Source organism: Cajanus cajan, chromosome 8, assembly GCF_000230855.2.
Source record: "Cajanus cajan strain Asha chromosome 8, NIPB_CcT2T_4, whole genome shotgun sequence".
NCBI classification, from domain to species: domain Eukaryota; kingdom Viridiplantae; phylum Streptophyta; class Magnoliopsida; order Fabales; family Fabaceae; genus Cajanus; species Cajanus cajan.
The window spans coordinates 2,271,643-2,298,290 of NC_138524.1; the positions used below are offsets into that span (position 1 = coordinate 2,271,643).

A 26,648-nucleotide genomic window follows, 5' to 3' on the forward strand; every position below is an offset into this window, starting at 1 on the left:
TGATAATATCTTAAGGACCCTCGCTCTAAGGTTCGGTCACATTGTTGTTGTGATTGAATAAGGAGTTGGAATTGATGGGATTAAGGTTGATGAACTACAAGGCATTCTTAAGGCCCAATAAATCAGATTAAATGAAAGGAACTATATAAGATCTTCAAATTAATCTTTGCAGGCACAAACATCAAAAGTGAACTCAAATAAGAACAAGAAAAGAAAAGGAAATTGGAAGAAAGAGAGAAATCAAGATGACGAGTCATCGAATTCTGCACCCAAGAAACAACAAAATTTTGAAGATTAAAAAAAAAATGATGCACCCAATAAGGAAAGGATAAAGAAACTTGGTAGAAAAACAAAACAATTTTATAAATGTCAAAAGTTTGGTCACTTTGCTAAAAATATAAAGGAAAGAAGGTTCCAAGGAACTATGATGTATCAATTGGTACATGATGAAGATTCTAATGTAGTGGTATGTTATTCATGGCAACAACCACTTATGATGAAAAAAGTACAAATTTGTCGTACTTGGATACATGGTGTTTAAATCACATGATAGGGTGCAGAAAATGGTTTGCTTCTATGGATAATAAGGTGAAAAGCAAAATCAAGTTTATAGACAACAATTCTATTAATGCTAGAGGAATAGGCAAAGTGATGGTTCAAAGGAAAGATGACCAACAAACTCCCATTATTAATGTTCTTTTTGTTCTTAACACAAAGAGCAATTTATTGAGCAGAGGACAGTTGCTTGAAAAAGGGTTTTCAATACATATGGAGGACAACTATATGAAGTTGTAGGATCCATTTTGTAAGACTGTTCTGAAGTCAAATCTATCTATAAATAAGGCATATAAGATTGAACTCCAAATTGGAGAACAAAAATGCTCGAAAACTTTGAGTGATAAGAATAGGATGTGGCATCATAGATATAGTCATCTGAATTTCAAAAACTTAAGTGATTTGAAAAACAAAAAAAAAATGGTACATGGCTTGCCTGACATTGAAATTCCTAAGCAATTATGTTTTTAATGTTGTGAAGCTAAGAAACTTAGAAATTCTTTCAAATTTGGAATGCCTAATATATCAAATGATAAACTAGAAGTGGTGTATTGTGATGTGAGTAGAGCCTTTGAGATACAATCCTTGGGAGGAAATAGTTATTTTGTCTCCTTCATTGATGAGTTTACTTGAAATATCTAGATCTATTTCATCAAACAAAAAAAGTGAATGTTTGAAAACTTTAAGAAGTTTACACTATCGAGTGAGAAACAAAGTGATAAAGTTCTAAATATTTTTAGGACTAATGGAGGAGGAAAGTATAACTCCAACAAGTTTCAACAGTTACATGATAAAAAAAAGAGTAGTTCATGAAGTTACTGCACCATATACACCACAACATAGTGGTGTAACAAAAAGGAAAAACATAAGCATTCTGAATATGCCTAGAAGTACGATGAAAGGGAAAGAAATGTTACATTATTTATGAGGAAAGGCAGTGTTTACTGTTGTGTATATTCTTAATAGGAGTCTTATAAAAAATTTGCAATGATGTACTCCTCAAGAGGCATGTCCAAGTTATAAGTGCAAATCACTTTCAAATTTTTGGCTCATTATGCTACAAACATGTGCCTAACCAACTTAGGAAGAAACTTAATGCTAGAGCAGAATCAATGGTTCTCATAGGCTACATTTAACAGGTGACTACAAGTTGTATAATCCTATAAATAAGTAGGTTCACATCAGTAGAGATGTCCTCATTGATAAGTCATAAAGATGGGATTGGTCTACACATGACAAGGATGTTCTTATGCACTTTGATGACTCAATTAATATTCAACATTTTACTGAATCACTTGATCATCAGCGAAGAAGATCTTAGAGGATAAGACAAACACCTCATTCACTTGAAAACTATGAAGTCTATTATGAGACAACAATCAAGGTAGAGGGAGAATTAGTGCATTTCACCTTACTTGCTAAATCAAACCCATAAAGTCAAAAGGAAGCATCTCAAGGTGTTCAGCCATGAAGAAAGAACTAAAGTCAATTGAAAAGAACGAGACTTGAGAATTAGTTGATTTGGCAAAAGGAAATAAGCCAATTGATGTGAACTGGTAAGCTTGTTGCAAGAGGATTCCTACAAAAGCATGGCCAATACTATAATGAAGCTTTTGCTCCGGTAACAAGGCTTGACACTATGAGATTGATTGTAGCAGCTAAAAACTATAGAAGTTGGTCAATCTACCTTTTTGATATAAAATTAGCTTTCCTAAATGGTCCTATACAAGAAGAAGTTTACACAATACAACCACTTGGGTATGTAGTGATTGAATAAGAAAATAAGGTTTACAAGCTAAAAAAGGCGTTATATGGCCTTAAGCAAGCTCTAAGAGTTTGGAACTTGAGGACTGACAACTTTTTGAGTCAATAGAAATTATATATATGTATTATTGAGCATGGCATCTACATAAGAAATCAAAATAATAATCTACTTATCATATGTCTCTCTGTAGACAACCTTTTGATTACTATAAGTAATCCAAGAGATATCAAAAGAACAACTATGCAGGAATTTAAGATGACTGATTTAAGAGAGCTATCATACTTCTTAGGTATTGAGTTTGTTGAGACAAGTAAAAGGATGCTCATGCACCAAAAGAAATATGTTAAGGATATCTTAAAGAAACTTAATGAGTGAGTGCAATCTTTTGATCACTTTTGTTGAAGTTGGAATCTATCTTCAATTATAAGGAGATGAAGAGGAACTTGATTCAACATTGTACAAGAAAATTGTAGGTTCACTAAGGTACCTATGCAATACCAAGCCAGATATTACATATAGTGTTAGGTTAATAAGCAGGTTTATGAGGGAGCTAAGGACTTTTCATCCCCAAGCAACAAAAAAAATCTTGAGATACTTAAAGGGTACCCTAATTTGGGTTTTTCTATACTCACAATGAGACGAATTTAGAATGAGAAGTTTATGACTATAGTGATTTAAATTGGTGCAGAGACAAAACAGATAAAAAAAGCACCACAAGTTATGTTTTTCAAATTTGAATCATCACCAGTTTCTTGGTGCTCAAAGAAACAGGGAGTGTTTGCCTTGTCAACATGTGAGACTGAATACATCTCTGCAATTATGGCAGCATGTGAAGCAGTTTGGCTTGAGGTTGTGATGAAAAAGCTAAATCTAGAATCAACTAAGCCTACGAGACTACTAGTTGATAACATATCAGCTATTGACTTGGCAAAGCATTTAGTTGCACATAGCATTTAGTTGCACGTGGAAAGAGTAAACACATGGAAATCAAATTCTAATTATTGAGAGATCAAGTAAACAAGCAAAAACTTGAACTTGAATTTTGCAAGTTTAAGGAACGAGTAGAAATATTAACCAAGCCTTCAAAGAACATAAAGTTTAAAGAAATGAGTGAAAAATTAAGAGTAATGTCTTTACTAGATTTGAACTAAGAGGGAATGTTGTAATTAGTTCAAAATATAGTAGTTAATTTTGTTAGCAGTTACTTAAGTTTTATAAGGCATGTATAAAAGTGTGCATATACTTACATGAGATAATACAAGTTTTCTTTCATTTTATTCTCTCGTATCTAGTGTATGTGTAGGGATCAGTTTAAAACACCAACATAATCATGGATGTTTGAAGAAGAAAAAATACCAATATAAAGAAAATTTTGTCAATGCTAATAAATTTGGAATCTTAACCTTTAAAATAATAAATTAATTAAGTAAAAAATTAGAGTCAATTACAATAAATGAAGAGGTTAATAGACATTTGTAATCTAAAGACAAAAGAAAAAAATAAAAGTTAAATGTCAATAATTGTAGTAATACCAAGGGAATCATACATAATTTACTCTTATGGTGGAAAAGTTTGTTAAGTCTTTGATGTGCTGTCACATAACACAAAAAGGTGTATAAGTAAGGTCAAATAGGGGTGACAAAGACCGCGACAATTTTACCGAATTAACTTGCTCTAACTTGTCTCGTTGAAAATGAGATAAAATGAGTTAACTCACTTAATTTATCGACTAATCTATCGAATTTAAATGTGTTTAAAAATTTCTAAGAGTAGATATACTTAAACTTATTTCATTCAATAACTTATATTCTACATTAATTTTTAATATTCAAATCATTAAGTTAAAATTTTTTAATGCATAGATCAAGTTTGTATATTTTTTTAAAATTTAAAAATTATTTGATACTTTATTTCATTAATTCAAATTGACGAATAGTCATAAAAATATTTTATATATTGATTTGGATTTATATAACAAAATATTAAATAATTTTCAAAATTTTTAAAAAATTACAAATTTAATTTATGCATTAAATTTTTTTAAGTAAATATAAGTAAATTTACTCATAGAATAAGTAAATCTCTCATTTATGTGCTTGTGTGTGAAATAAGATAACTGATTTGTTGAAATTAAATATATTTTCCTTTCTTTATATTGTTGAACATTTTATCAAATCAATTCGTTAATTTATAGTCCATAACTCATAATTAAGGGTGAAAATAGACCATGTCAAACTTTGAATATACAAACTGTACAGGTAGGGACGTTTGGTCATTCTTACATCGGCCACCAAATGGAAGAATCAGGTAGCCGAACGCCAATCGGCCACCTGAATCAGCCCATCATCACTTAACACTTGATCTAGGCTTAGGGGATAATTACTTGATTAAATCCTAAACCCTAAACCCTAATACGATAAATACGCTATAGGGCCCATAAGGCTCAAGGCCCATAAATGTCAGTATAAATAGCTCAGGTCAAAAGGTAACGTCACTGTTCATTAATTATCCTAGAGATTCGAGCTTGTCCTGACTTGAGCGTTGGAGTGCCTTTTGCAGGTACCAACCCCCTCTTCGGCGTATCGGATTATTGGATCGGGAGTCTCGTTCGGCCTTCGAATTACAAGAAGACTTAGTGTGCCCTTCAGACAGACAGGTACATTTGGCGCCCACCGTGGGGCCGAACGAAGTTGGTTGAAAGTTTGCTGAGAAGAACGATGCCGATAACTAGGAGAACAAACACAAGATCGTCCTACGGAAGGGCATGTGGAGGTTGTGGATGAAACTGACCTCTCTGAAACAGTGCGATTGCTGAAACAAGAAATGGAGTTAATGAAACAACAAAGAGAGAAAGATGCAAGGGAGCTTTCGGCCTTGAGGGCTGAGAATGAAGCATTGAAAAGTTAGGATACTTCATGGAAGCCTACTCATGTCACCAACACACAAACTCAAGGGTCGTATCAATCTCACGCGATTCATACATCAGCTCCTCATGCTTCGGCAGTAGCCCCTGAGAAGTTCCCTTCGGCTTTACCTACTATGGGTCGTCCTGCAGATATGACCACTGTCGAATCACACCGACATCCGTTTACTCCCTCTATTATGCAGCTCCCTTTAATGGATAATTGGAAGGCTTTGCCTATTGATAAATATGATGGTACTACTGATCCTGATGAACATTTAGATGTTTTTCTGACACAGGTAACTCTAAGTACGACAGATGACGCTGCGTTGTGTCGGATTTTTCCCACGTCCCTCAAAGGCAGAGCTCTTAGTTGGTTCACTCGTCTCCCACCCAACTCAATCGATTCCTTCAATACATTGTCATCACAGTTCACTATCCAATTCGCAACAAGTCGCCCTCATAGTCTAACGTCTTTATCTCTGGTTGGTCTTAGACAGGATAAAAAGGAGTCTCTTCGGGCGTTTATGGACCGGTTCAACAAGGCTGCTTTGGAAATCAAAGATCTCAACCCAGCTGTGGCACTACATCATCTTACAACAGCATTGAAACCAGGCCCATTTGTCAACAGCATTTGTAAAAAGCCTCCTTCGGACATGAATGATCTACGTAGGAGGGCTGATAAATACATGCAGATGGAGGAGTTGGCAGAATTTAGAAATCAAGCCCGAGCCGAGCAGTCTGCTAAACCCGAGAGATCGGTAGAACAACCATACAGGGGGCGAGGCAAAGAAATATCCCTTCGGGAGCGGCCTATTCGGGGTCCGAAATACACTCAATACACTCCGCTTAATACCAATCGTGCGGCGGTACTCGAACAGGCCTTGGCTTCCGAAGTGTTAACAATTCCGAAGAGAGCGTCCACTCCACCACGTGCGGATTTTAGCAAATCTTGTCGGTATCATCGCAATCGCGGACACTCAACTGATGAATGTGCAGCACTTAAAGACAAGATTGAAGACTTGATTAAGCAAGGAAAATTGCATAATTTTGTGGACCGGTCAGGTTCGTCCCAGACTCGCTCATATCAACCCAGATATCAAGATCGACACAGGCAAGATCGTTCCGATAAAACCTCCGATAGAGCTCGGCGTGAAAGAAGTAGGTCGCGCGAAAGAAAAGATGACTCGGCACCTTCACATAGGAGGGTTATTAATACTATTGCTGGTGGATTTGCGGGTGGAGGCACCACTTCTTCAGCCCAAAAGAGACATCTTCGAGCTATCCGATCGGTCAATACTATTCATAGACAGTCTTCTCGGCGGTTGCCAACAATAACCTTCACTGATGCCGACTTCAAAGGCATTGATCCGGAGCAAGACGATCCGATGGTTATCAATGTAGAAATCCACAATTGCATCGTCAAAAAAACATTGATCGACCAGGGCAGTTCGGCAGATATTATATATTGGAACACATTCAAACAGTTGGGTATTTTTGAAAAAGAATTGCTTCCCTATGACGATCCGTTGGTTGGTTTTGCAGGGGAGAGGGTCAGTACCAGGGGTTACATTAAACTCTTCACACGCTTTTGTTTTGACGAACAAGAAAGCAGAGAAGTTCAAGTAAAATATATTGTGGTGGATGCTAGCACTTCATATAATATCCTCCTCGGCAGACCGTCTTTGAATGCATTGGGGGCTATCGTCTCAACACCACATTTGGCGATGAAGTTTCCATCCGACAAAGGGAAAATAATCACAATTCACGCCGATCAGAAGGCTGCTAGAGAATGCTATTATGCTAGTTTGCGAGTTTTACCGTTGGAAGAAAGAAAATCTAAATCAAACAGAATACATGCTGTGAATGGTTCGGCACTTTTAGAGGAGGCTGAGTGGGATCTTGATCCAAGAATGAATCATGAAGAACGTGTGGAGCCAATTGAGTCAAAAATACATTTTCAGATAGGTTCACGTCCTGAGCAGGTTACATACATCGGTGCCGACATGTCCAAAGACGACCGTTCGACCCTATGCAAGGTTATAGTGGAGAATAAAGATCTTTTTGCCTGGACACCTTCTGACATGCCGGGTGTAGACCTGAAGGTTATGTGTCATAAGTTATCAATTTGTGCCGAGGCAAGACCGATCGCGCAGCAGAAAAGAAAAATGGGGAACGAAAGAAAACTTGCGGTTGACACGGAAGTTGCCAAGTTGCTTGATGCCGGATTCATTCGGGAGGTCCATTACACCACTTGGTTGGCAAACGTAGTAATGGTAAAAAAGTCAAATGGGAAGTGGAGAATGTGCACTAATTACACAAGTCTCAACAAGGCATGTCCTAAGGATGCTTACCCACTTCCAAACATAGATCGATTAGTTGATGGAGCCTCGGGTCATGGAATGTTGACTTTTCTTGATGCTTACTCGGGATATAATCAAATTCCCATGCATAACCGTGACGAGGAAAAGACGACCTTCATAACCGATTCGGCCAATTACTGCTATCAGGTAATGCCGTTTGGGTTGAAAAATGCAGGGGCAACGTACCAAAGATTGATGAACAAAGTTTTTCAACACCAAATAGGCAAGAACATGGAAGTGTACGTGGATGACATGGTCGTAAAATCCAGAAGCATCGATCGGCATGTAACGGACCTTTCGGAAGTATTCCAACAGGTGCGCAAGTATGATATGCGGCTCAATCCGGAGAAGTGTGTATTTGGAGTGTCCGGAGGCAAATTCCTAGGCTTCATGCTTTCGGCGAGAGGTATTGAAGCTAATCCTGACAAGTGTATGGCAATCGTCAACATGACAAGCCCTCAGAACCTTAAACAAGTTCAACAACTAGCAGGTCGGCTTACAGCGTTGTCACGATTTCTCCCGTGTTTGGCCGAAATAACGAAACCCATGATGGGATTGTTGAGAAAAGCGAAAAAATTTGAATGGTCTGATGAATGTGAAAAGGCCTTTCGGACCCTAAAGGAACGTCTCGATTCGCCGCCTATACTTTCTAAGCCTGATCTAACGCTACCAATTGTGGTCTATTTATGTGTATCAAATGATACAATAAGTACAGCTCTAATTCAAGAACGGGAGGGACAGCAACCTATTTACTTCATCAGTCGCATGCTACAGGAGGCTGAGACAAGGTACCAGCTCTTGGAAAAAGTGGCACTGGGGCTAGTCCATACCGCTCGGCGCCTTCGGCAATATTTCCAGAGTCACCAAATCGTCGTTCGAACTGATTGCCCGATAGCTAAAGTGTTACGTAAACCAGAATTGGCAGGAAGAATGATGGCTTGGTCTATCGAATTATCGGAGTTTGACATTGGTTTTCAGCCTAGAGGGCCGATCAGGTCCCAGTGCTTGGTGGATTTTATCAATGAGTTGCAGCCGAAAGGTTGTTTTGTGAATAGTTTGTGGACGATACACGTGGACGGTTCCTCAAACAGCCAAGGTAGTGGAGCTGGCATAATTTTGGAAGGACCAACAGGATTGATTCTAGAACAATCATTACGGTTTTCGTTTAAAGCTTCAAATAACCAGGCCGAGTATGAAGCGCTGTTGGCAGGTTTAAGGCTTGCATGAGAGATCGGAGTCAGCCGATTGGAGTGCTGGACCGATTCAAAAATTGTAGCCGAGCAGGTGAATGATAGTTTTCAAGTAAAAGATGCGAACTTGTTAAAATATTATCATTTGTTTCAAAAAATGCGTGATATGTTTGAAGAAGTTCATGTAAAGCACACCCCGAGAGAAAACAATGAGAGGGCAGATCAGTTGGCTCGGTTGGCAAGCAGTACCATAAAACCCGGACAATTGAGAACCACGCTTCACTTGGAACTTGAAGCGCCGAGTGTGGTAGCTGCCGAATGTTTGACAGTGCAGGAGTCTGCTCGAACATGGATCACTGAGATAGTGGAGCATCTTGAATATGGCAAACTACCATCGGATCCAACGGCTGCTAAAAAGCTCCGAACGCAGGCTGCTAGATATATTATGATTGGAGGAGAGCTGTATAGAAGAGGATTCTCAGTTCCGTTGTTAAAATGTGTTGATAAAGAGCAAGCCAATTATATATTGAGAGAGATTCATGAAGGGATATGCGGTTTTCATTCGGGAGGACGAACTCTGGCCACTAAGGTGCTTCGCGCAGGATACTATTGGCCTACTCTCAGGGACGATTGTGTAACGTTCGTAAAACACTGTATATCATGCCAACGGCATGGTAACCTTATTCATGCTTCAGCTGAAGAACTTCATGGTATTAATTCACCTTGGCCGTTCGCAATGTGGGGTATGGATATTCTTGGACCTTTCCCAATTGCCAAGGGTCAGTGCAAATTTTTGCTAGTTGCTGTCGACTATTTCACGAAATGGGTCGAGGCCGAGCCACTTGCTAGCATCACAGCTGCTAATGTTCAAAAGTTTTTGTGGAAAAACATCATTACTCGCTTCGTCATTCCATATGCACTTGTAACCGATAATGGTTTGCAATTCACCGATCAAAAACTTAATCGGTTCATTCAGGATCTCGGCATCAAGCACAGATTCACATCGGTAGAACACCCGCAAGCCAATGGGCAGGCCGAAGCAGCAAATAAAGTAATTCTTGGTGAACTAAAGAAAAGATTGGGAGATGCCAAGGGAGCTTAGGCAGAGGAGTTGTTAGAGGTTTTATGGGCTTATCGGTGCACGCCTCAGTCCACGACTAAAGAAACACCCTTTCGGCTAACATATGGCACTGATGCAATGATACCTGTTGAGGTAGGAGAACCATCTTTTCGACGACAATATTTTGATGAAAATTCCAATGATGTATCTCTCCGAGCTGAAGTTGACATGGTTGATGAAGTCCGTATTAGAACAGAGATTATAGCGGAAGCTTGCAAGCAGAAGATGGCTCGTAGGTTTAATTCCAACCTCATTAAAAGAAGTTTCCAGGAGGGCGACTTGGTGTGGAGAGTGCAAGGATCGGCAAGACGTAATACGAAAGAAGGCAAGTTGGCTGCTAACTGGGATGGTCCATTTCGGGTACGACATAATTTGGAAAACGGCGCATACAAGTTGGAAGAACTCTCGGGCAAGGTCATTCCCAGAACGTGGAACGCTTCTCATTTGAAGACATATTATAGCTAGTATATATTGTAAAAAGGACCTTGTGTAAACAGATGGTGTACTCTTTTCCTTGATCGGTATTTTCTCCCCTTGTAAAAAAGTGAAAAGGGGTTTTGGCCGACAAGGTTTTTAACGAGGCACCCATTAATGAAATTACTTCAGTTCTTCCATTATATTTGACAATTCTTAACAGCTGTTCAAATCTCGCAACAGGCTTCCCTCCCGAGTTGTTCAACTCGGCTAAAGATGTGCCTTAAAGAATCTCGCAACAGGCTTCCCTCCCGAGTTGTTCAACTCGGCTAAGGATGTGCCTTAAAGAATCTCGCAACAGGCTTCCCTCCCGAGTTGTTCAACTCGGCTAAGGATGTGCCTTAAAGAATCTCGCAACTGGCTTCCCTCCCGAGTTGTTCAACTCGGCTAAGGATGTGCCTTAAAGAATCTCGCAACAGGCTTCCCTCCCGAGTTATTCAACTCGGCTAAGGATGTGCCTTAAAGAATCTCTAAACAGGCTTCCCTCCCGAGTTGTTCAACTCGGCTAAGGATGTGCCTTAAAAAATCTCGAAACAGGCTTCCCTCCCGAGTTGTTCAACTCGGCTAAGGATGTGCCTTAAAAAACCTCGAAAAAGGCTTCCTTCCCGAGTTGTTCAACTCGGCTAAGGATGTGCCTTAATAAGCAAGCAATTCCTAATGAACCCATTTGGAATTGCTCAGAAAGCAAGCAATTCCGAATGAACCCGTTCGGCATTGCTCAAAAAGCAAGCAATTCCGAATGAACCCATTCGGCATTGCTCAAAAAGAAAGCAATTCCGAATGAACCCGTTCGGCATTGCTAAAAAAAGCAAGCAATTCTGATTGAACCCGTTCGGCATTGCTCAAAAAGCAAGCAATTCCGAACGAACCCATTCGGCATTGCTCAAAAAGCAAGCAATTCCGAATGAACCCGTTCGGCATTGCTCAAAAAGCAAGTAATTCCGAATGAACCCGTTCAAAAAGCAAGCAATTCCGATTGAACCCGTTCGGCATTGCTAAAAAAGTAAGCAATTCCGAATGAACCCGTTCGGCATTGCTCAAAAAGCAAGCAATTCCGAATGAACCCGTTCGGCATTGCTCAAAAAGCAAGTAATTCCGAATGAACCCGTTCGGCATTGCTCAAAAAGCAAGCAATTCCGAATGAACCCGTTCGGCATTGCTCAAAAAGCAAGCAATTCCGAATGAACCCGTTCGGTATTGTTCATTCGGATAGGCAATTCCGAATAACGATAAGCAAATAAATTCACAAGTGTTCTCTTAATTTTGCTCAAGTTAAGTTTTACAATTGCTTCGGTTCAATCAGTCGGTAACATAAAATATTTATCGGCTTAGAAAATTTAATATCCATACAGATCAGTAACAATTCAAGATGACAAGTTTTAAAAGTGAAAATATTACTTCATTCAAAGAGTGGAGGCTCTATCGGCCCCCTTACTACAAGAATTAGAATCCTAACATTACTCATCAGTGTTGCTTACTGGATCATTCTGGGCAGGGGCCTCCGTTTCCCCCTCGGGGTGAGGATTGGTAATTTCTTCATCTTCATCACTAGATGAAGTATGAACATCCGTGGCTTGGGGGCATCATTCGGCTCCTCGTCGTCAGGATTCGCCCCTTCGGGCATATCAGCAAATGACACAAGAGATCCTTGGTAAAAATCTTGAGTCATGTCGAACTCAAAATCCTCAGGAAATTGGCCGAAGTGCTTGGCCTGCCGAACGGCGTGTTTGAAACCAGCTTCATGTTGAGCAACAATTTTTTCTTTTGCTTGCTCTTTCAGATTGTCATACGCAGCTTGAGCTTCCTCCACTCGGCGACGCTCTTCGTTAGCTGCTTTTTGGAGGTCTAGACGGAGAGTATCATTGTCTCGCCGAGCAACATCCAGCGCAGCTGCTAGCTCTCGATTTTTAGCTAATATTTGTTCATTAGCTGCCATTGCCTCGGCTGCAATCTTCTCGGCTTCCTCCACACTTTGCTTCAAGTGTACCACCTCGCCGACAGGCTCCATGGCTAGATGGTGGGCTAAGGCTAATGAACGAGTTTGTACCTCGCAAAAAAGCCTCCATTTGGCCTTCGTGTCCAAAGTAGCCAAAAATTCCTGCCCGAATGGAGACACCATGTCAGGCCGAATCACTGTCTCGGCCGGAGCATCATCACTCAGAAAGGCCCAAGACATCAGCGGTGGCGGCACCACAATCACGATTCGGTTTGGCAAAGCTATAGCCGTTGATTTGGCCTTTTTAGCTTGGTCTTGATGTTCCTCGGAGTTCTTTCTCTTTGAATGCTCCCGACTGGAATCTTTCCCTTTCTTTTCTTTCTTCTTCTTGCGTTCCGGATGAGGAGGTAGTCGGTCATCATTGGATGGTCGAGGGGAGTGTGCAACGGTAGAAGTTCCCACCCCTCCGGATTGCCGAACTTGCTTCACCCGGGCAGCAAGCAGATTACGAATATTTAGCTCGTCAGCACCACTGGTAACCATGATTCCTGCAAAAAGGATTATGTAAAACATCAATAGGAATTAAGTTTACAGTTGAATTAGGATGGATAACATACCTATCAAGTCATTCCACCAACGAGGGGATTCAACCACGTTGATTAAAGACCTAATCGGCAACCGCCGAGGGAGACGAAGCAGTAACTTGAGGTCTGTTCGCTCTTCGGCAGTCAGCATTTTCTTCGGTACGACGTCATACGGCCGAGGGGTGCGCGTCCAGTACAATGGAAATAAAGGCCTTTCGTCCTTATCAAAAAAGAACCGCCTCCCATTCGGCCGGATAGTTACTCGAAAAAATCCTGCCTTGAAATTTTTATACGAAGAAGTGAAGCTATCGAATAATAGTCGGTCACTCACTCGGCTTAAGGAGTGCCACTTCGCTAATACGGTAGGCCGAGACGAATAGAAATACAGGAAAAGGAGGGGAGAAAGCTTAATATCAAGACACTTACACAAGTGTTTGAAACCTTGTAACTGTGCCCAACTGTTCGGGTGCAATTGTGTGGGTGCAACGTTTAAAATCTTTAGTACTCCCATGGTAAACTCATCAAACGGCAGTTTCACTTTAAGATCCCGAAGAAGGCAGTCATATATATAAAATGACTCCATTCTAGCACCACTTTGATCAAGGCAGACCGTGTCGGGATTTGGAGACGCATCATTTCGGCATGACCGAACCCCAATTGGGTAGGGATTCTCGGTGGCATCGAAGTTCAGACAGTTAGTGTAATCCAATAGTCTCGTGATCATGTCTGTATCTCGGTACCGAGAGTAGTAGGAAGTTACTTCCCCGTTTACCCATTCGTATCCAGGTAGTTCGGATGGACCATATCGTTGACGATTCGATGCCCGCTTTGGTTTTTTCTCAACCTCTTCATTCCCACTGGTAGACGCCTCTCCCGAAGCAGAATCACCCTGATCTGGCCTTTCGGCACTCACAGGAGACGAAGATGCTGTGGGATGACTCAAATCACTGGACGAGGACCCCCCGGATGACGACGACCGAGAGCTGTTGGCCGAAGAAGTTACAGAAATAGTAACCATGACAACAAAAAACTTACCAGTTTTCTGAAAGACCACAATCGTTCGTTGGATCGGCTTAGGAGATCTTTAGCTATCACAATTCGGATGAGAGCAATGTGTGTGAATGGCCCTACCACACCACCTATTTATAAACTCAAAAAGAAGCGGGAAAATTCGAAGTTTCAAATTACATATAACCGTTCGATCCTCCAGATCCAACGGTTACAGTGGTGCATATAACCGTTCGATCCTCCAGATCCAACGGTTACAATGGTGCACCCGTTCACATTCCCCTAACAATCGTCTCTTTGTTACCCTTAAGGGAAGCCTCACCTTCCCCTAAGGCTGGGGGGCAGTGTACAGGTAGGGACGTTTGGTCATTCCTACATCGGCCACCAAATGGAAGAATCAGGTAGCCGAACGCCAATCGGCCACCTGAATCAGCCCATCATCACTTAACACTTAATCTAGGCTTAGGGGATAATTACTTGATTAAACCCTAAACCCTAAACCCTAATACGATAAATACGCTATAGGGCCCATAAGGCTCAAGGCCCATAAATGTCAGTATAAATAGCTCAGGTCAAAAGGTAACGTCACTGTTCATTAATTATCCTAGAGATTCGAGCTTGTCCTGACTTGAGCGTTGGAGTGCCTTTTGCAGGTACCAACCCCCTCTTCGGCGTATCGGATTATTGGATCGGGAGTCTCGTTCGGCCTTCGAATTACAAGAAGACTTAGTGTGCCCTTCAGACAGACAGGTACACAAACTGAACATGTTCTACAAAATTAAAATTTAAATATAACTTATTTATTATATTTTTTTTAATAAATCTAGTATGACATTTTTAAAAGTTTGATTAGTCTATTAACTTTTATAAAAATATATTTTATATTAATAATGTTAAATAGATAGATAAATTTTATTTTAAATAAACTAATAAATATATTTTATTTTAAGCATTGGTCTCACAAATTTGACGGCGAGGGATTGAAGTATTGTGCTCACATATTTGACAGCAAGTCATTGAAGCATTGGGCCTACAAGATAAATCGAATAAGGACATTTTTTTTATCATATTTTTGTTTCAGGTACGTTTTACAATTTTTATTTTAAAATTCTTTTCTTGAAAATTACTTAAACGAGATAAAACTAAATTACTTTTTTTTTTATTTGTCGAGGAAATTAAAATGTTTATTCCTAAGTTGTTCTCTCTCTAGCGCATCTTACTATCAATATCTTGATTCACTAATCATAACTTTCACGATGTAATTATAGAAGCAAATTATTTTGTTGTCACATTTATGAATCAGAAATTCTATCTCTTTTCACAACAATAATATATTTGATGTAATTCTTTATTACATTCACAAAGTTATCTTAATGTAAAATTCATTATGTTATTTTTTTAAAAAAAGGTTGGTCTTTCTTTGTGATTAATTAATCACTTTAATGAAATAAAATGGCATAACTTGTTCCTTATCCTTTTGTTTTCTTTAAGCCGCCTAAAGCATAAACGGCCGCATTATTTGCCATTCACCTAAAACAAAGGATCATATAAAGCAACTTATTAACAAAATGATTTTATTTATCTTAGTATTAACGAAATGATATCATTTTCTTTTCCATACAAGAGATATTTGATGATTTTTTTCCTTCGTATAGAACATATATATAGATATGGCAATTTCGTGAATTCAACATATACGTTCAATTTGATGGTATGGGCGTGGTTCTTCATGGGGTTTGTTTATTTCAAAAGTGACAACAATAACTTAAAAAATAAAATATGAAAAAAAACAAAGTTGCATTTGTTCCAATTTTCACGCCTACATAAAGGCTCACCTACTCATTGCATTGTAACATTGTTGTGACATAGTTGTGGGATATTTGTAAGGAAGAACATGGCAAGTGGTAGCAGTTATTTGAGGTTGGCAATGTTGGTTGTTGTTGGATGTTTAGTATATAATACAAAAGAGGTTTCAGGTCAATGTGGAGGAAGTTTGGCAGATCTTATATCAGAGTGTGCAGAGTTTGTGCAAAAGTCAGGACCAGTTGTTCGCCCTTCACCGGGGTGCTGTGCAGTGCTGAAAAGGTTTGATGTTCCATGCGCATGCAAACTTATTACTAGAGAAGTTACAAACCTTGTCAGTATTCCCAAGGTTATATTTGTTGCACGCTCTTGTGGATTGAACCTCCCTCCTGGAATGCAATGTGGAGGTATATATAACATTTTATTTTCAACAGTTTATGCTCATTCACCAACATATCAATTTTAACCTTTCTTTTATAAAAACATTTGTTAAATTATTAGGATTCATCTAATGATAAAGTTGGATAATCTCCATAAAATTTTAAGTTTAAATTTTTATTGCTGGTATAATGTGATTAGAATTCTTATTATGTTGAACAGGTATAAAATTATAATTACACCTTTGTGCTTATCTTATCGATATTGAAAAAATAAGTATATTAAATGAATTTTATTTTTTATATAATAAATATTTTTGAATAATTTTTTGATTTTATTATAATATCTTCGTTGACTATTCAACATAATTATTAGGGACGATTTTAAGCACGGGCTGATGGAATAATCGCTTGTGATTTCATTGTCAAAAAGGAATAATAAAAAAATATTATTTAATATATATAACATAAATGAACTATATAGTTAAATTATTAAAAATATTGGAAAATAAAATAATTAGAAACAAATAATCAATAATCAATTTTTATCATTAGTTAATAAAAATCTAACAATAATTTTAAGAAAAAAATTAGTAATATTAGATGTAAAAAAAAGTGTAACATATAATTGATTTTTTTTTTATATGAACTTTCACAAATGTTAATGTAAAATTATAATTAAAAATTATCTTTAATTTTTTTTCTTTTATATTTAGATTTTTTTTTATTTTCTTTCTATTTTTTTTAAATCAAAACATATTTTACTCAGATAAAATTTAAAAATCAAAGATGAATTTTCATTAGCTTCTTTTTAATGTATATACTTATATTTTTAGATTCGAAAACTGAGATCATAAATATTATTTAAATATTTATGAAAATATTTTTTTTTTCACCTCACAAATTAACACCATGAATAAAAAATTTGAGAGCCGTTCCGATAATTGTGCACTCATTTTCTTTATATTTATCTTATCAACCTCGCTTCACTTTTGAGTTTTCTCTTTTTATGTTATTTTTTTTCATACTGCCACTTTCATTTATGTCTTTTCCTCTTTTTTCTCACATTTTTATAAATGCATAAGCGTGTATTTTATTTTATAGTAGTCAATGAGAAATTAAAAAAGAAAAAGAAAGAAAGTGATGATATGAAACTTCAAACTTGTGATGTTATTGTTTCAGTTATTAAAGTGCCCCCGAAAGCCATGAAGTGAGCATTTTCTTCCGGCAGCCTCATAACTGAATAAGTGACTTCTGATACGAAGCATAAAGCATGCACCCTCCATCATCTGCAAAAATAAAATAATAAGTGAATAACTATCCATATCAAATTGTAATATGCTCAGAGATGGAAGGAACAACCTTCTTTAGTCCTATTCCTGCATTTTAATTTCCTAATACATGTACCAATTTATGTATCACACATATTTTACAACTTGTTACTACGAATTAATGCTTACATGATATAATATCAATCACGGGCTTCATCCAACTTGTTTGATTCTATTATTATCATTAGAAATTATTTTATAAAATAAAAATATCAAAAATAGTTTGATGAATTAATTCCGAAAATAAGTTTTCAAAGTTTCATACACTATCGCAATAGTGATGGAAGTTGTAACATGACAAGTGATAGCAGCAAGTGAGTTAGTATCATTAGTGAGGTAGTGTTAGTATCTATGTGTAGTGATTTACACATAAATATAAAATGGTTAATTTTTTTTAATCATTATCCTTATTTTGTGTGTATCTATTGTATATAAGAATTATAATAATATCCAAGAAGATATACCGATGATAGTGATTTGAAGTGGGACTACATAATTAAGGGAGAAAAAAAATTAAGTTTTCTATTTTAATACTTTTTTTTCCATGTAAATATATCAAATTAATTTTGTTTTTTCATTATAAATACTTAGAGCATCTGTAATTGTGGTTGTTTATAAGTAACTTCCTGTGCCACATCATGATACATCAACTCTTTTCCACTTTATGAGTTACTTAAATTTTAACAAAGTTGCTTGTAGAAGCTTCAGTACTAAAATTTAAGCAACCCATAAAGTGAAAAAGAGCTGATGTGGCATGATGTGGCACAGGAGGTTGCTTATAAGCAACCCCCACTAGAGATGCTCTTATTTATGTGGCATTATTTGAAAGCATTTTTTTGTATTGGAAAAACAAAAATAACACGTTTGATGTTTGAATATATCACAAACCAAAAAGAATTACAGGAACTAAAAGTGAAAAAATTGCGGAAAAAAATATTTGTGTAAAAAAATATAATAGGCTTTAAAAATAATGTAAGCTCAATCTAAGCTCTTAATAGAGCAGTTCCTTGACAATTTACAGAAGTTATGACAAAAAATTAAAAATATATGATAAAATTCTAACTAATAAATTGATAATATCTGTTGGGCTTGAAGTGTGGTTATTGCATAGGCCTACCTAACTTTTGCTAAAATTCAACCTTTTATTATGATAAATGAGGCCCGATGACAGCAAAGATCGAAATCTAATCCAATTAGTCAAAGAGGCTATGATACTGTACTATCTACAAATAAAGCTTAATTTCTTAGGCAAATAAACACCAATGGTTTTATTTTATATTCAAAACACATCCCAACGTATTTTAGGATTTTATTCAGGTTTAAATTTTATATCGACTATTTCATTTTATATTAATTTCTATTATCAGTTTATAATTTTGTCACATGTTTTACAGGCTCTCTATAAAAGGGTTGTTAGCTATAAACTAAACCTTAACATGAAAAACTCTTTTAAATAAGATGGTGTTTTAATCTTTATTTGCTTTTATTTTTCTCTCAATAATGAGTTTTTTACTATCCTAATCTCACGTCCATTTGATTAGGTGAGACACAACGAATTACCTAATTAACATACAAAAGATTTATGCATAAAACTAGAATAGCCACATGCATGTATAATGATAAATAAAAATTCATTGAAAGAAAATAAAAAGGAAGTACACAAGAAGTCGACAGCTAAAAAAATCATCTAATAACTCGATGAATCAAATTATCGTGGTTCAACCTAAACTAATGAAGATTTACAATGGGTGGCCCCTCCATTGCTAAAACCACGATCACAGTATACCAAATCTCTATTGTTGCCGAAAATCACTCCACAAAATCTCCATAAAAGTTAGTGTTCGGTTTACTCATATGTTGGGCCAAACCCAAAATTAAAAGATAGCCAATTCATCAGACAATCTTTGACCATTCTAATCCTTTTATAGTCCTATTTTATACTGGTTTATATGCATCACACCTGTCAACAGAAACACGAATATATCATCATAAGAAAAACCTACAAAACTCTCTAGTTTCTATTTTCTAATTCTATATAGCGGCAACATTAGAATTATGCTCCAATACTTAAATTTATACATGTTTCGACAAGAAATCTTCCAACATCTAATTTTACTATCAAGTAGACAGGGACAATCTAAAATGCAGGGAATGTATATATTGTCTAATACATGGGGATAACTGTGGGACTAGCAGCCTAGAAGTTGAACAGAAAGTCATTCAACAATTTCCAATAAAAGAATTTAATGTCACATAAAAAAAAAATAAAAAATTGGCGACCTAAGAGTAGAAAACAAGTGTGGATACACAAATATGTAAGTTTATCTAGAAAAAGAGTATAACCAAACTTACACTTACACAAACAGGTAACCAGCTGTTAAAATAAAGAGTTTAGTAATATGTAAGTTTACCTAATAATAAGTCTTCTCCTCGAAATGACCTTCAGACAGATCAATCCTGAGCCATCATAGCAGGCCATGTGACCAGGTCCAAAAAATCGAAGTTAGTAAAAATATAAAAATGTAAAACTTATAAGGATAGCACAGTCAAAAAGATTGACTAGTATAGTATTATGACCAGTGAAAAATTGAAATAAAATATACCTCAGCCATTATTTGTCAGGAAAAATAAAATCATGCATATATATCCTTTTGTTTTCTATCAGCCGCCTAAAGCATAAACAGCTGCATTATTTGTCATTCACTTCAAACAAATGTTTCTCTCGCAATTTAATTTAAAGCAAATTAGAAACAAAATGTGTTTGTTTGTCTTAGTATTAACGAAATGATATCATTTTCTTTCTCATACAAGAGATAAAATCTATTTGAGTTGTTCCATGTTCTAGCTGAAAGGAATGTTATGGATTGTCCAGCTGTACGTAGTATATATATATGTTCAAGGAAAATGACAAATTTGATGAATTTCTTTCCTTCCTTTTAAGTTTTATTTTTTTCAATATTAAAATAATATTTATCTAATAAAAATCGTATTTTGTGAATACAAATTAGTTAATTATGAGTTTTGAGACACTACATAAATTATATCCATGTATTAAAAAAAATAAAGGATGCATAGATACAGTAGCAATTCGGTGAATTCCACTTATGCGTTCAATTTTATGGTGTGGGCGTAGTTCCTCACGAAGTTGGCATTTGTTTATTGCACAAGAGACAACAAGACCTTAAAAGATAAAATATGAAAAAATCGAAGTTGCATTTGTTCCTATTCTCACTTCTATTATATACAGTATACAGACCAGTTTCTAAGCATTATTGTTGTGACAAAGTTGTGGGATTTCTAAGCGGTAGGAACATGGCAAGTTCTAACAGTTATTTGAGCTTGGCAATTCTGGTAGTTGCTGGATCTTTAATATATAACACAAAAGAGGTCTCAGCTCAGTGTGGAGGAAGTGTGAGTGATCTTGTATCTCAGTGCTCACAGTTTGTACAAAAGTCAGGACCATTTATTAAGCCTTCACCAGGGTGCTGTGCAGTGCTGAAAAAATTCAATGTTCCATGCGCATGCAAACTCATCACTAAAGAAATTGCAAGCCTTGTGAGTATTCCCAAAGCTGTCTTTGTTGCACGCTCTTGTGGCTTGAACCTTCCCGCTGGAATGCATTGTGGAGGTAACATCTTCTACCTAACTCATCTAACCTCATTTAAAGAGTTTATGCTCAACATATTTTAATTTATCTTTATAATAATCAAAGAATTTTATTTCTGTATATTTTTACTTCATCAACCAATACTAATAAAAAAAGTTTAATGTTGTACAAGTTTTTATATTATAAATCAATCAAAAATCGTTATTAATATAATTTTTAAAATAATTATTAGGATCGTGTTGTGATAAAATGATAATATAAAATTATTTTATATCATTTATAAGTAACTTTTTTTTTCATAATAAATTATGAATTTTTTATGATAAATATCTTTTAAGTAATTATTATATTATAAAAGAGTAAGAAAAACTAATATCGATATGAAAGTTATGATGTTATTGTTTCAGCTGTTGTAATCCCGCCGAAAGCCATGAAGTGAACATTTTCTCTCACTGTCTTATAATTTAATAAGTGTCTTCCGATGTACTACTGGCTACAAAGTACCCTTCATCTGCAATAATAAATGAATAAGTAAATAACTCTTCATATCAAACTACAGTATAGTATATATGCTCAGAGATGGAAGGAAGAACCATGTTTATATGGAATACATATATCCATGTAATAAATAAATCATTAATATGCAGAAAGTTGCAGTGTATATTATTGTACGTACAACATCAAAGTTATGATAACTTCCTTTTCAAGCTTGAAGTCTGGTTTAGAAAGCATGGCGATTTTCTAATTCATCTATATATCTTGAATTATACCTGCCCTGTCTTTGTACCAGCACCATTTTCCTTCAACCACAAAAATAATCAATACTGCCATTTAGATTTATGAAATATATCTACTCTAGATTATACTTAAGATTTTTAAAACTCTCTCAATACTCATATTTAGAAAGAGACAGGCCTAATAGTGATGTTCCTGCACCCATCTTGTGGGGAAAGTTTAGACAGAAAATACAAAAAGAAGGTAGGTGGAACATTAAATACATGCACGTAGATTACAGCGTATGCCTTTTGTTGTTATCATCATCATTCCTTGAAAACGAAATCTCCTTTTTTAGAAGGGAATGAAGCCGCGCGAGGTGGTTAGATACACAGGACATAATTTAATGTAGAAATAAAAATTCATTCCAACTTTTTCTTCCTCAATAATAATGTTAGGAATTACATTATTCATACAACAATTTTTTGTAATATTATTTTTTCCCTGTCTCTCAAGTCTCAACATCACATCAATTATCTTATTGCGTACTCCTCTCTTATCGTTTTCACTGTAAAAAAAATATAAATACTGTTTCTTTAATGTTTACATCATAATAAAAAGAAATCAATGAAACACTTCTAAATTTAATTTTTTTATTTGATAAAAAAGTGTAATGGTCATGTATTGTTAGTGAAAAAAAATTATACAGTCAATCAATTAAAATTACAATTTATGTGATTTTTAAGTTAGTTATTATAAAAGTCTATCAAATTCATTATTTATGATAAATTATGATTGGATGACAATGTAAAATTATTTTACATGGTCAATGAATTACTATTTAACCCTAGATAAAATTTGTGTTAAACCTGATAAATCATATAAGTTTCACTGCCTATTTGATAAAACATCAATCAAATTCACTTAATAAAAACCAGTCTATTGATAAATTGGGCCATTGAATAATTGGTTCAACTTGGCATAGTCTCTGACCCAAGCACTTGAAAGGGAAAAGAAGCTTGTGTGTCACTCTTGTGGATGAGTTCGACAGTGGGCCCATGTTATTCTCCAATGTCATTACTCTCAACCTCTCCAGGGCCCATAGCATCCTTAGTCTTTTACAACGAATTTGGGAAAATACTAGTCTGTCATGTCACAAACATATAACATATTGCTCGTTATGTATGTAGCTCATGCAAAGTGGTTCAACACAATTACAATAACGATGACAGAAAAACATGCATCTAAAATACGTTCTTATGTCAAGTCTTGCCAATTAACCTTGTTGGTTGATTCCCAAAAAGAAAAGATAGATATTCCGACAAGCTTAATCCTGATGAATCAATTCTGACGCCCAATTCACGCAAGAATTATCACCAATTGAAAAGGCAAAGTTCCTCTTCCAGGATTGAGATGCCTATAGCTTTATCAAAGAAGTATAGAATCTCAACCATGGAAAATGTTGGATTGTACAGTCAAAAACAGTTGCAAACATAGTATTTTGATAAAGATGAAGGGTGAGCTCAAGAGGATTCTTATTTTTTTGGTGCTTCTCATAGAAGTCTTTTATGTGATGAGAGATTTTACCTTATTATTAATTGACTACCTCTCTGACAAACAAGTGTTCCCTCAGCACTTTCAAAAAGTGACTTATTTAGTCAACAACAGAACTTCACCACACCCTATTATTTAAATATTTGTGAATTGATTACTCGCCCCAATTTTCCAACAGGCACCACACCAACCAAAAAAGCAAAACAGAAGAAAAAGATAACATGGGGGAAGTGATGTTTTTATTTTGGTGTGTATGTGGCTGCGTTCGGATGCATCGCATGTATCATACTAAAGTCAAAAAGCATTTAAGCCAGTTGGCTTATCTGTCACCACTACACGAAATATCAGACAACAATTCACCGATCTTTCAAACATGACATACGTCAGTCGTCACTATGACCAAAGCAGCAAAAGCATAAATTCATTAAATTGTATGGTATATATTAGGAATGAACCACCTAATTTCTTGAGCACCCCTATATGGCAATGCTTTTTCAGGACTCATCTAAATCCACTAAAAGCCAACTTGCAACATTCGCTGAAAGAGAACCGACACATGTCCTAGAATTCTGAAAACAAACTTATTCTAAACAAGTAAATAAACAAAACCATATTATATATGATATACTAGATACAAGTTAGGGTACAGGAGTTCATAAAAATAAAAATAAAAATAAAATGATCAGCTGTAAAAAATGAAACCATAAACAGAATCCCTAGTAAAACTTCTATTTCTTCTGTCCTTCTACCCTTTCTTTGTCTTTCCAATTTTCTTTCTTGATAGGGTTTTACCAGGCAATGAATAAGGAGTATCTCTAAAAAACGATCTTGAAGAATAATCATCACCATAAGGATAAAACACACTTATAAAAAGTAAAGAAAGAAAAAAAAGACCATCAATATATCCCTTTAATTCTTACTTCCTAGATCTCCAAGCGGATATTGAAAACATTGGCCGATCCTGCCAGCAAATTAACACACAACCATTTTCATCCCTCATTCTATATCCTTCACAACCATAGCTCAGCAGGAACCTCCTTGCTTGCAAAATGCCAAAATAGCTCAAAGGCACGTTACCAAACCCAGCTACATCAAATCTCTGGAACCACTTGTCCAGCTTTTCATGTCTCTCCTTTCGTTCAGATCCCTCACATGCAATAATGTTCTTTATTTCCTCACCAAAAAGCATCTTCTCCACCCTTAATCTCTCCAATGATGTTCTTGATACAGTGGATTCCAAACAATCAAACAATGCTGCATAGGAATATAGAGCTTCCAGTAGCCTATCCATCAGAGTTGGACCATTGTGATTAGAGTCTTGTTCGGTCACAACCATGACCTTTGGTGATAATCCCCATAAGGCATTAAGAAAAGTCTCCATACTCATTGAATTTGAAGCAGTCAAAGATGCTGGTGATGATGAGGTTGAGTCAGGACTTGGGGTATACCCATTTACCATATCTTTCTCAAGTAAATCACCCAATGTACTTTGGCTCATTGGCAGGACTCTTTGCAGGTGAATTCCATTTGAACTTTTTAAAAGATGAGGAGATTTTCTCTGCATGGCTTCATCATCCCAGGCCAAAAGGGAATGTAATTGAAGAATAGAACTTATTGCAAGTGCCTCCCCAGTTTTCACACGAAGTTTGTCAAAATCAAGATTTTCTAATTTGCTTACCACAGGGTTGAATTGGAATGGTATATCCAACTTTTCTGCTTCTTCAGTAAGTCTATGAGCCACCTGGTCCAGAATCTCCTTTTTCTGATGAACCCCAGTGATCCTCAAATGAGGAGGGCCTTCAGGTCGCGCACTCAAAACTTGAAGGAGTGCAATCCACTGAGCAGCTTCAGCAGCATTGAGATCAATTATGTGAATCATTTTCTCCCCTTCCATTGCTTCAACGATGGCCTGATTTGTGAGAACAAACGCCACCTTCAAGAAGGGGAAAAGCTCAAAGAAGTGCTTCTGAACAAGAATTTCTTCGGATAGCATGGTCATTCTGGTTGAGTTGAGGGCTCTGTGGATCCCAGGCCATGTTTTAAGAATCCGATCAGCAAGTGATTCCATAAAATATACCGCGATTCGCTGCATAGTATCCCCATCAGGGGAAGCAAGCAGGGAAATTTGCTCAAGGGTGGTATTAGCATTTTCAAGGTTACCAGCAGCTACATGATTTGCACAAGTGAGCAACAAATGGATCAAGTACAAACCCCTTTCCTCGGATTTCATCTCTCTAAGCAAGAGATTGTTGGGAGAACCTAAGCTAGGTGAAAGTGACATCATGGAGAAGAGCTTCAGGGGTGAAGAATTTACAGAAGACGACCCTTCTTGCAACATAAATCCCATGTAACAATAATAACAACAATTTCAGGAATTTGGAAACAATGAACGGTGATGGTTGTCAATAGCACGAAAGAGAAAGAATGTAGTCACAGAGAAATTACTAGATAAAAATAAAAACCTTAAAAAATTAGACTCATTCAGATAACAAATCTCAGGTTTTACAAAGCATGGGACAAGTTTAGAGAATCCAATGAGTGAAGACAGAATGAGGAAGAAAACACAAATTCAAAGCAAAGTAGGAGAAGCAAAGAAGAAGAGGATTTGATCATAAGAACCTGCACTGCCCATGTTACAAACTTTGATCAGAAGCACAATCCTGAACCACTCTTATCTATTTCTTATAGTCTCAAAAACTGAAGGGTCCAGTAATTCTCACAAATCACGCAAAAAGCATGGAGAAAAACACGGAAACAGTTACAAGAAGAAGAGGGAAACCTACCAAAACCAGGTCAGAAACAGAAGGCATTGTAACGAGGAAACGCTTATCCCTTGGGGGTTTTGAAATTGAAGAATAATCGAGAAAAAGCCCCCAGAAAAATCCAAAATTTGCCTCTTGGAACAGTGAAAAAGCCAGAACCGCAATGGGTTGGTTGTTCTGCTTCTAAGGGAGTGAGTTTCAATGTTTGGACCTTTGTTCTTCTTCTGGTTTCAGCGACTTGTTCATGACTACGTTGTCGACAATGCGTGAAGGGTCCCTTTTGTCTTTATTGTTTTGTTGTCCTTCACACCTCAGCCTCAGTGGACTGTGGAATTTGTCACAAACTCACTATTACAAATTTCTCCGAAACTCTCCCTTTCTTCAAAAACTATTACTATTATTATTTATTACGTGCTGCAGAATTATTATGCTCTCTGTTAAATCTTTTCCATCCAATTTTTTTTATATTTTAAATAAAAATTAAGTATATAAAATTATTATAATATAATTTTACATTATCATCATCTCACAAAAGTGACTATTATATATACCAAAAATTATTAATAAATGTGATTCGAAATCTATATTTTTTATCTCTGTTAA

General features: G+C 36.4%; 6 protein-coding genes across 8 annotated transcripts; 5 read left to right on the plus strand and 1 right to left on the minus strand.

Moving 5' to 3' along the window:
* Positions 1 to 5,359: 5,359 nt before the first annotated feature.
* On the plus strand, positions 5,360 to 8,812 carry LOC145950743 (uncharacterized). Its single transcript, XM_083062432.1, has 2 exons — positions 5,360 to 5,521; positions 5,723 to 8,812. Exons 1-2 carry the CDS (start codon positions 5,360 to 5,362, stop codon positions 8,810 to 8,812), a joined length of 3,252 nt encoding a protein of 1,083 aa, XP_082918558.1.
* Positions 8,813 to 8,932: 120 nt separating this feature from the next.
* Positions 8,933 to 9,877, plus strand: LOC109813072 (uncharacterized). The gene has a single exon (XM_020377190.2). The coding sequence runs from the start codon at positions 8,933 to 8,935 to the stop codon at positions 9,875 to 9,877; it is 945 nt and encodes a 314-aa protein (XP_020232779.2).
* A 96-nt stretch (positions 9,878 to 9,973) lies between these two features.
* Positions 9,974 to 10,360, plus strand: LOC145950744 (uncharacterized). Its single transcript, XM_083062436.1, has one exon. It carries the CDS (start codon positions 9,974 to 9,976, stop codon positions 10,358 to 10,360), a length of 387 nt encoding a protein of 128 aa, XP_082918562.1.
* Positions 10,361 to 15,724: 5,364 nt separating this feature from the next.
* LOC109798352 (uncharacterized) lies at positions 15,725 to 17,569 on the plus strand. The gene is made up of 2 exons (XM_020358582.3): positions 15,725 to 16,107; positions 17,260 to 17,569. Exons 1-2 carry the CDS (start codon positions 15,792 to 15,794, stop codon positions 17,289 to 17,291), a joined length of 348 nt encoding a protein of 115 aa, XP_020214171.1. The 5' UTR covers positions 15,725 to 15,791; the 3' UTR covers positions 17,292 to 17,569.
* A 2,296-nt stretch (positions 17,570 to 19,865) lies between these two features.
* On the plus strand, positions 19,866 to 22,777 carry LOC109798402 (uncharacterized). The gene is made up of 2 exons (XM_020358660.3): positions 19,866 to 21,036; positions 21,423 to 22,777. Exons 1-2 carry the CDS (start codon positions 20,604 to 20,606, stop codon positions 21,452 to 21,454), a joined length of 465 nt encoding a protein of 154 aa, XP_020214249.2. The 5' UTR covers positions 19,866 to 20,603; the 3' UTR covers positions 21,455 to 22,777.
* Positions 22,778 to 23,878: 1,101 nt separating this feature from the next.
* Positions 23,879 to 26,395, minus strand: LOC109798257 (scarecrow-like protein 3). Of its 3 annotated transcripts, none has more exons than XM_083062285.1 (2): positions 26,067 to 26,394; positions 23,879 to 25,608 (listed from the first exon to the last, which is right to left on the minus strand). In XM_083062285.1, the coding sequence occupies exon 2, from the start codon at positions 25,565 to 25,567 to the stop codon at positions 24,200 to 24,202; it is 1,368 nt and encodes a 455-aa protein (XP_082918411.1). In that variant the 5' UTR covers positions 25,568 to 25,608; positions 26,067 to 26,394; the 3' UTR covers positions 23,879 to 24,199. The 3 variants fall into 3 exon arrangements, with proteins under 3 accessions (XP_082918411.1, XP_082918410.1, XP_082918409.1); XM_083062284.1 differs by having other exon boundaries at positions 23,879 to 25,611; XM_083062283.1 differs by having other exon boundaries at positions 23,879 to 26,395.
* Between the last annotated feature and the right edge of the window lie 253 nt (positions 26,396 to 26,648).

Excerpts from the sequence above, each read along its gene's own strand:
- LOC145950743 (XM_083062432.1), top strand. The coding sequence starts at position 5,360 with ATGGGTCGTCCTGCAGATATGACCACTGTCGAATCACACCGACATCCG. Across the intron at positions 5,522-5,722 it reads TAGATGTTTTTCTGACACAG|GATAAAAAGGAGTCTCTTCG; the intron begins GTAACTCTAAGT and ends GGTCTTAGACAG.
- LOC109813072 (XM_020377190.2), top strand. The coding sequence starts at position 8,933 with ATGCGTGATATGTTTGAAGAAGTTCATGTAAAGCACACCCCGAGAGAA.
- LOC145950744 (XM_083062436.1), top strand. The coding sequence starts at position 9,974 with ATGATACCTGTTGAGGTAGGAGAACCATCTTTTCGACGACAATATTTT.
- LOC109798352 (XM_020358582.3), top strand. The coding sequence starts at position 15,792 with ATGGCAAGTGGTAGCAGTTATTTGAGGTTGGCAATGTTGGTTGTTGTT. Across the intron at positions 16,108-17,259 it reads TCCTGGAATGCAATGTGGAG|TTATTAAAGTGCCCCCGAAA; the intron begins GTATATATAACA and ends TTATTGTTTCAG.
- LOC109798402 (XM_020358660.3), top strand. The coding sequence starts at position 20,604 with ATGAAAAAATCGAAGTTGCATTTGTTCCTATTCTCACTTCTATTATAT. Across the intron at positions 21,037-21,422 it reads CGCTGGAATGCATTGTGGAG|CTGTTGTAATCCCGCCGAAA; the intron begins GTAACATCTTCT and ends TTATTGTTTCAG.
- LOC109798257 (XM_083062283.1), bottom strand. The coding sequence starts at position 25,630 with ATGGGATTTATGTTGCAAGAAGGGTCGTCTTCTGTAAATTCTTCACCC.